This window comes from Fulmarus glacialis, unplaced genomic scaffold, assembly GCF_000690835.1.
Source record: "Fulmarus glacialis isolate BGI_N327 unplaced genomic scaffold, ASM69083v1 scaffold14207, whole genome shotgun sequence".
NCBI classification, from domain to species: Eukaryota; Metazoa; Chordata; class Aves; order Procellariiformes; family Procellariidae; genus Fulmarus; species Fulmarus glacialis.
Genome location: NW_009225224.1, coordinates 10,163 through 19,251, shown reverse-complemented (window position 1 = coordinate 19,251; position 9,089 = coordinate 10,163). Strand labels below are relative to the sequence as shown.

Below are 9,089 nucleotides of genomic sequence, written 5' to 3'. Positions count from 1 at the left end.
GTTACGTTGTGCTCCTTCTAAATTAAAAAAAAAACCAACCAAAAAAAACCCCCCAAAAAGCAAAATAGTATTGAAAAAAGAAGAACAATTAATTTTTCTGTTCTGATGATTGTAAGAATTTAATTTTTTATTTATATATATAAAATAAGTTAAAACAATTTTTTTGGGGGGAGGAAAATACATTGAGGGATTTTGATTGATTGTGTTTCAGGGAGTTCATTTCATTCTTTTTGGTGTTAGTAACATTGGTTGGATTGGTAGCTCTTTGTGCCAGCTTAGCCTCTTCATCTTAATCATCAAAAGACCAAAAAAAGTAAAATAAATCCCAGCTCGGGATTGTGGTTATGTGCCTGGCACCTGGGATGTCAGGCCTTGGTTTCATGACTGTCGCTGATTCCCGCGTGGTCTTGGGCAGGTCGTTTAACCTCGGTACCTTGGCTCCCCGCACCAGTGCCTCCTCAGCACATCCCTAGGGGGAAAAGCACTGAGCTGCTTAATAGCTGTGAAATGCTGTAGGTGCTCCCCTGGAAAAAGCTGCATGAGTGCAAAATGCTATTTGTCTGCAGCAAAAGGACTGCCCTGAAGTGGGTGATACCAGAATAATTATTCTTTCATAAGTCTGCCCAAACAGCTTGTTTAACAAAGGGTCCTGGAAAAATAAGATGAGAATTTAAGTGTTCATCTCTTGTCGATAATTGGCCTCGCGTCTCGGTGTGACATTGTTCTCCCGAGGACCGAGGCTGTGTGTCGAGAGCTGTGCCGCGGTGGGAGTGGAGAGAGGGTGCATGCGGCTGCCCCGGCTGCCCTCCCTGCTGGGCAGGGACTGCTCTGGCATCTGGCAAAGTGCACTGGAGGCTGTCGCTCATGAGAAACCTTTTTTTCTTTCCATTCCTGAATGTTAAGATGTAGCTACACACAGAGCTCCCACCAGAGGGGTTTCAAGGTGGACTCAGTTCAGCGATGAGGACTTCAAATGGCAGTGAAACAATGGGGAACTGGTGATAGAGAGTCCAGTGAGGCTAAGGCAATGCAAGTAATCTGTGTGTGAAGTAAAATGAGTTCCTGCTTCCTGGGTGGCTTTTGATGTAAGGTATAAGCTAGGTGACACTTGAGATTTTTTTCAAAGAGGTCTTAATCATAGAATCATAGAATCATAGATAGATTAATAATATAATTTTAAAGGATATTCTATGTGTATGGGGAGTTTTGTGTGGTTTTAATTTATTTTCATAAACCCTCAGCCCTGTAGACAAGTGTCTCTGGGGACCAGGTCACATACTTGGAGGTAGAAATTAGGTGAGCAGCTTTTCTGTAGCCACACAGACAGAAAAAAAAAAAACGCAAAAAACCTGAAACCACCAAAAAAAACAACAAACCAGGCTTAGAGATTTGCCAATTTCTGGTGCATCTCAGCTGTTCTAACTTGTGCAACTGGATGGTGATATAAGGAAAAGATCTAGAATGAGCAATTTCAATATCATAATCTCCAGAAATGAATTGCTTAGCTTGTTTTTGTTTTGGGGAATGGTGGTTAAAATAATTCTGACTTAGAAGCAGAGTACCATTGCTGGATTTAAGGTGGTTTTTTTTAAAGGACTGCAGTTTAAAAAGAATTAACCTAAAGCCTTGAATATTCTTATATATGTGCTTGTGATAAACTGTGATTATTTTCCTTAATTAAAATCCTTAATTATACCAACTATCACATTCCTTTTTGCATTTCTTCTTTGACTATAGTCACATTCGGTGAGAGAGTGACAGAAATGAGCCACTTGACATTATGATCCTGCAACAGAGTGATAATTTTACTTGGGAGGTTTTATTCTTATACAGACTTACTGTTAGCTAGCTAGAGGTTTCTGCCTTTAAGTGTACATCTAGAACAAAAGCTCAAAGCAGTTTCTCAGTGCAGTTTATTTTAAAGCCATTCAGCCATTGTTTATAAGTTGTGTTGCTGTAGTGATATCTGAGAGATGACATGGACCTTGCCCCAGAGAACTGTTTTTCTAAAGAATATCCACTGCAATATTAATGCAGTGGGATGACTTAGGATAGAAATTCTTTTATTCTTATCCTTTTGATCTCCCTGTTTATGTATTTGAAATGCAGAAGTTATTAACTTTTCATAGCAGAACCCTGAGCACCTGAGGACGGGTGAATGCTGACAGGGACCCTAGGGGTGCTGGATTAAGTGAACTAGGCGGTGCTGCTGATGACGCTAATCCACTTTGTGGCTTTGTTTCTTTTTTGTCTTCCAGCCTCCCAGTGTTCCCGACTACCCTCCGTCCGATGGGTATGCATTCAGTAACACAGTTTACAAAAGAGGGCCTCTGCTGGACCAGGGGGCGGCTGTTGCTGCCTTTAAGCAAACTGTTAGCCGACATGTAGATAGGTAACACTGAATCAACGGCGTACGTGGTGCTGTGGATAACTGTCCCGACTTATTGCTATTGGGGTGGCGGTGTCTGTAATTACCTCTGGTTGTGTCTGGAGCAGATCATTATTTCTATGAGGAAGCGATTCTGGTTAGCAGTGGGTATTCTGCTTTTGCTTCTCTAAGGCACATCATTAAGACTCTTCTAGTGTAATTTTTATGAAACTACCGTGTTTGTGCGTATGCTGTTAAATTGATGCTTTTGTCAAAAATGATATAGTGGAATTCCAACCCGATTGAGAACACAGAATCTTCCTGTTTGGGTTCAGATTTTATTTCTGCTTTGTTTCATGTTTTTAAACATACTCTTCGCTCTTTTCAGAACTACAAAGAATGACAAGTCTGCTCTGAGATTCATCTGTCCTTGTTTTGAATGATTGTTTGATTTGTTTAACTGCTCACTTAGTGCTCCGTAGTCTCCTGCTTTTTGTTTTCTGGGCTGGTCCATAAATATCCACTTTCGGAATAGTAACTCCTCATTTCTTCCATTCTCTTTCAAATGTTACAAAAAATGCTCTGAAATGTTTGCATAGCAACTAGTGTCTTTTTGCACATCCTCTTTCATTCCTTTCATTTTAGCTTAAATCCGAATAACTTGACAAGATCAAATGCAGTGATCCTTGGAGTCTCGGCCTTGTCTGTGAATTTATACTAGTACAAATTGTAAAGTAAATTGGTAAAGCAGTGTTGGAATTACTCCCCCATGCCAAACCATAGTCCATATACACCATATGAAGAGTATTTTAACTTATGTGCCATGGAAGATGTTTAAGTTTTTGGGATCAGATTGCTGCTTAAAACAACATTAATATAACTCTTCTGATGAAAACCTGTGCATAACTCCTAGTTTTGAGCTATGTGCTAAAAGATCCTGTTAATCTGCGTGCAAACATATTCCCACATAGTGTGCAGAGTGAAGACTGGATTCTTTTCCTGAACTTTGGATTTATTCTTCATAACAACAACAGCAGTAGTAGTCATCTCTAATCTTTTTCTCCAACTTGATTACTTTCTGGGTTCTTGTCTCAGGACCAGTCACCTTGAAATCTACAGATCATCCTGTACTCTAAATTCCTTTCTCTCTTATCTGTAATGTGGTAAGACCTGTTTTGTCCTTTCAGAGCAAGAGTATTCCATGCAAATGTTGTTGACTCCATTTCAGGTTTAGAGAATGGGGCTTACTGCATTGAACTATTGATGATATCAGTGTATCTGGCTGCAACTGAAAGAGTCATCCAAGCCTCCTTTGTGGCGGGTAAAGAGAAATGGGTGTTTCTAAGAAGCAGTTCATGTGAGGTGAAATTAGTCTTTTGAAAGATATGAAACGAGACATGATGTCGTGGTGCCCGTTTCTCACCACTGATTGCAGGAGGGAGTCTAGATGGCTGGTACTGATGCAGACATCCACAGTGTGCCTCTATCTTCCAGTCTGTTCAACACAACACAAACTTCCATTTGTTAATTGGCTCTTGAGACATATAATACATGCATGGTAGGAACTCATTATTGGGGGAAAGCCGTTAATATGTATTACCCCAAGTAACTTCCATTTAAAGATAAATTTTAAAGCATCTCTGAAGAAGCAGGTGGAGGAGTGGGTTTGGGGGAGGGAGTGAGAAATTCAAGCTGACCCTTTCAGCCATTATTTGCTGGTCCTTGTTCAAAGCTGGCATTCCTAATGAGCAGTCCTAAAGCAGTGACTGAGCCACCCGCTACCTTCTGAGGGACAGGTAGATTACACCATGTTCAGGGAAATTTTAATCACAGGGAACTTCAGTGAGCCTTATTCCAACATGCCAGGACCTCCAGTTAGGTGTGCTTTCCTTGGGTGACTTAAACTAAGTGTCAGGATCTTAAACTTTCAGTGTGTTACTACATATATCGGGGACTCTCTCTGATGCTGAAAGAGTACTGAATAGTTTTTCAGCATGTTGTATGATGTTTCAAAGTAGTATGCTGTGTAGTTTGGTTTTGTGCTGTCATTTGTGAAGTAGCACCCTGGGAGTCTGTGCAATCCGCTAGGCTCTCGTGCACGGGAGAGCAGAGGGCTGCAGTTACAGTGTATCCGACAGGCAATAAGAAAACACAGTGGAGGATGGAGGGAGGGAAGGGCTGAGAATATTTGTGCCCCAAGTAAACTGTTTGGCTCATTAAACTGGGCTTGAGGAACTATGGTTTCTTGAGAAGCATACAGCCAATGCCTGGCCCATGCCCTGGGGATGTTGCTGTTGATTGCAACAGAGTGGAGTAAAACTGAAATGTAAGCATTTTTTAAAAATTATTCCTGAGTTATGGTTTTTGATGGGGTCGGGATAGTTAGGTGTGGACAAGGTAGGAGGACACAGTTAGTGAAATGAGTTCGGAAAGGCAGCCTAAATGTAAAAGTACCTTCAGAAGGACCTTAGCCATATCCCTGAAATAGTAGGAAAGAAGCTCAAAATTATATAAATTTTGACTTGGTGACGGAAAAAATTGGCATTACTCACACGTCTTCCAACCTCATAACAGCTATTCTTCAGGCTAGGGTTCATCCCATGTTTTTGACTCTCTCTTTAAATTCTTGTAGTGTTTTGTCTTCCTTTCAAAATAATCTTTCAATCTAAATATGATTCTCCCTTTGTTCTGCTTTTCAAGTCAAGTGAGACAGTTCTCCACAGCCATGCAATAGCTAGGTAACAACTGGATTGCTCAGGCACACCTGGGACCCATGGTAACACAGCACCAACATCAGCAACCATCTGCATTTGTATCCCTCTGCTGTGATGTTGTATGAAGTATTTCAAGCCATTGATTGTTTCATGGTTTTATTATCCTTTTTTTTTTTTTTTTTTTGACTTTACTACCTAGTATGGATTTGGATTGTTGGGTATAATTTGCAATAAATGAATGATGTTACTGTTTCTTTTGGAGCTATTTTGAGGGCACAGGGGGGCTTCTCACCTTGAAGAGGTACTATGTCAGAGAAACTAGTAGCTTGTTACTACAGGCAATCTGAACATATCTTTCCTCAAGGAAACAGAAAGACGCAGAGTTACACTGTGGTATGCCTTGTTCTATAATGAACCCTGTCTCTAACTGCCAAGAAGTTATTTTTCATTTTTAATTAATACAGTAACTTGAGGTTGTTAGAGTTGGTGGTATCTTATGGTCAAGATCTTATGGACCTACAGTAGGTGAGCATTTTTTAAATAGAGTTTAATTCCATCGGTGTTGACGGCAAAAATTTATTCATTTATTATTTGTTTGAAACTTAATTTATGATCAACACTAGAAATAATTTCATACAAACACAAGATATCAGGTATATACTAAGTGTAGTCATTTGTTTATATGGCAAATGATCATTTAACCTACAGTGGGAAAACAGACTAAATATAGTGTACATGTTTATCTTAATACAATGGCACCTGCTAATCTTAGTTGTTATCATACATCTTGCAAGCAGTGAGCTGATAAAAGATTACCAGTTCTTGAGGTCCATGTAGCTCAACCGCTTCTTTCTTTCGTTTCTTTTTTTTTTTTTTTTTGAACTTTGAATCAGTGTTTTATAAATAGGTAGTTCTACAGCAACATCATGTTATGATGGGGTTTTTTTGTTTAAATGTTTTGCAGGTTGTTGGAAGAGGGCATTTAGTCTGTGTTTTTATTTGCTGGAATGTCTCACTGAGCAATAGTCTGATATTTGCTTTGCAGAAACTATGAAGCACACAGTAAAGCACAGACCAAGAAATATGCCAAATGCAAGTATGAATTTATGGCAAGAAACAACAGTGAGCTTTCTGTCATGAAAGAAGAGATCATAGAGGTAATTTTTTTGCAAAGAGAAAACAGGAATCTCTGGTACTACTCACAGCTGAGGGTACCTTTCCCGTGGGCATTATGGCTGGCCTTAATGATTACTTCAATGTGGTTCATTTATGTCCCCTAAGATGGAAAGTTCAATTAATTTGTTTTGCATTGTAGACATGATAAACAGAGATTCTGTGCTGATTTATGAATTGATGCTGTAGAGACCCACGTTAGAAATATATTTGTGTGTTTCTTCCATCTTCTCTAGTGTTGCTTTTAAAAGCCTCATTTAGTAGTATTTAAATACTGGCTCTGGCAAACACTGTCTGTGTATGCACAAGGCATAGTGAAAGACTGTCCTTTCCTGGAAGAGTTGGTACCCTGAAAGCTAGACAAATTTGGAAGGGAGGGAGCAACAAAGAGAGAAAATCTTGTATATAAGATTGCACAGCAGGTGGTCAGATTTCAGACTTTTCCTGGCCATCCTGCTCCAGTTCCCTGTTTACTCAGAGGTGCGCTCTCCTAGAACGATGTGCTTTTCCTTTGGTTATTAGTAGTTACTTACTCCTTTTGTCAACAGCATATAGGTTTTAGCGATGTCAGCCTCTCTGTGCAAGTGTTTGATTGTCAGTCCACTGTGTTGTCCAGCGCATGTCTGAATTTACAGAGTTTCATTACACGCTTTTCTGAATTTACAGAGTTTCATTACACGCTTTTCTTCCATATCCTTTCTTGAGAGCCATGTTTTGAAAAGTTGCAGTACTATCATATAGGATTAGTGATGCTGATAATCAAGGAAGCCTACAGGGGTTTGTTAGGGACATCTGTGTAAGACCTGTTGGCAATCCCAGAAGCTAGCGAGGTTATGGGTTTGTTTTTAAATGATGCACAGTCTAAGTACTGGCAGGAGGAAAGTCAGAAAAAATATGTAATTAAATTGCCATATTATTTCAGATTCTGGATGACAGAAAGCAGTGGTGGAAGGTTCAGAATAAAAGTGGCAGCACAGGCTTTGTGCCAAACAACATTTTGGACCCTCTGAGGAATCAAGATGGTGGTCCAGGATGGTCAGAGCCTGCGTATACCCGCACCATCCAGGTACTGTCCGCTCCTTGGGAGCAAAACTTTCTTTTGAAGTGTGCGTGTGTGTGTGTGTAGAGGAGGATATGTCAAAAGATTTGTATTTCTTTTACAGACTGAGGCTGATTTCTGTATTGCGTAGCATCTAACATGAGTATAAAGTTGATAAAGATACAGCAAAATCTTTTTCTTTAAGATTTTTTTTTTCTGCTTATTTGCTTAGAGGTGGTAATTTCGATCCTAATGGATGTGTATGTGTTTATTTTAATTGCAAATATCCTTTGTGGATTGGTAGCTGTTGATGCCAAAGAAGGAGTTTGAATTATTTAAGGTAGGGTCATCTTTGTTTCTCCTAGGAGAGTGAACGCTAGCTTTTCTTTTTATTTTCTGTCTTTGTGTGTCTCTATCTTAGCCTTGTATTTATTTAATTACGTAATTTTGGAGTCATTAAAAAATAGGTGTCTTTGCTTTTGAATTCACAAAGCAGGTATTTTTCAATTACTATGCCTATACATCAATAGTACTCTATTCTCCTGACCTAATTTTGGTTTTATTTCTTCCATGTTGTGGTGTGGAATTAAGATCTTTTTTTGTTGTCATTTCTTTTATATGTTGAACAGAATTAGAGGGTAAAATATTAAAAGAAAAAAAACCAAAAACACTTACATCAGTGCAATTGTCCACCTGAGTAAGGATATACAGGATAAAGTTGTAATGTGTATTTTCAGGCAACACTTAAGTGGGCCAGAGGCTCATAAAGTAAGAGGTTGTATTTTCTAAGACACATTTCTTCCTTTTTACATCTAATGACTTTGAAAGGTTAGACAAACAAGTTTGGATTAAGCAGAAATTCCAGGCCTGCCTCTGAATCAGACTTTCAGTCCAAATGCAAACCAAACTTCTAACTTGAAGTTAAATTTAATTTAATCTACTATTCATTCCTTGTGCCTACACACTCTGGCTGGTGACTGAAAACTGAGAAATGCCATAATGTTACTGTTGACTGTCTCTGCTGCAGACTCATCTAAAAGTCCCAGTCGAAGTTGTCGCTGTGCCGGATTCTGTGTGCACAGCTATCATGAAAGCCTCAGCTTTTGCAGTGTATCCAGTCTTCCCATGGATATGGAAAGTCTCTTGAGAAATAGGTGCTATGCTATTTCTGGCACAATAACGTGGTAGACTTGTCTTGAGCTTGGTGGGCTTGAATCAGACCATTTCTGAGTTTTTCCTATCCCTAATTGTTTGCCAATGACGTATGAACTCATTCTAAATTGATTATGGTTTTTGCCTGTGGGTGAAATGAAGCATGTATCTAGAGTGCTTTTCAAAACCTGATTTAAAGATCTGACTTTTTTTCTTCGAGCGCATGTCATTTTGTGTGTTTGGAATTTGCCAAGAAATCCTGAGCAGACTGAGCACAGTTTTGAGTAGAGATTCTTACACTATTCTTTGTAATGCACTGCAGGTTTTGAAGTTTTCTGTTTTAAATAATGACATGACATGGGAAATAATAAAACAATCATTTTCACAAAGCATTCTCCATGGACCTATGAAAATTAGGGTCAGAGAACAACATTTAAGATAGTTTTGTTTCTTTTCCCTCTGGCAGATTGTTCCCTACAGTCCATGGTTTGTTTTGGTTTTAGCTTTATCATATTCAAACATGAGTTTGAAATACTGTGAAATTATTTAGGAATATAATGAATTACACAGGATCAAGGGAGTCTTTACCAAGATGTGTTAGTAATGTTCTTAACTTTTTGGTGATTATTATAATTTTAGCAGT

General features: G+C 38.9%; 1 protein-coding gene across 1 annotated transcript in view; it reads left to right on the top strand.

Annotated features, from left to right (window-relative positions):
- The window catches only part of EPS8 (epidermal growth factor receptor pathway substrate 8), a 50,004-nt gene that overhangs the window by 30,931 nt on the left and 9,984 nt on the right, over window positions 1–9,089 (top strand). The window contains exons 13-15 of the mRNA XM_009582422.1: window positions 2,259–2,392; window positions 6,128–6,239; window positions 7,178–7,321. Of these exons, the coding sequence (XP_009580717.1) occupies window positions 2,259–2,392; window positions 6,128–6,239; window positions 7,178–7,321 (390 nt within the window). The remainder of the gene's footprint in view (window positions 1–2,258; window positions 2,393–6,127; window positions 6,240–7,177; window positions 7,322–9,089) is intronic.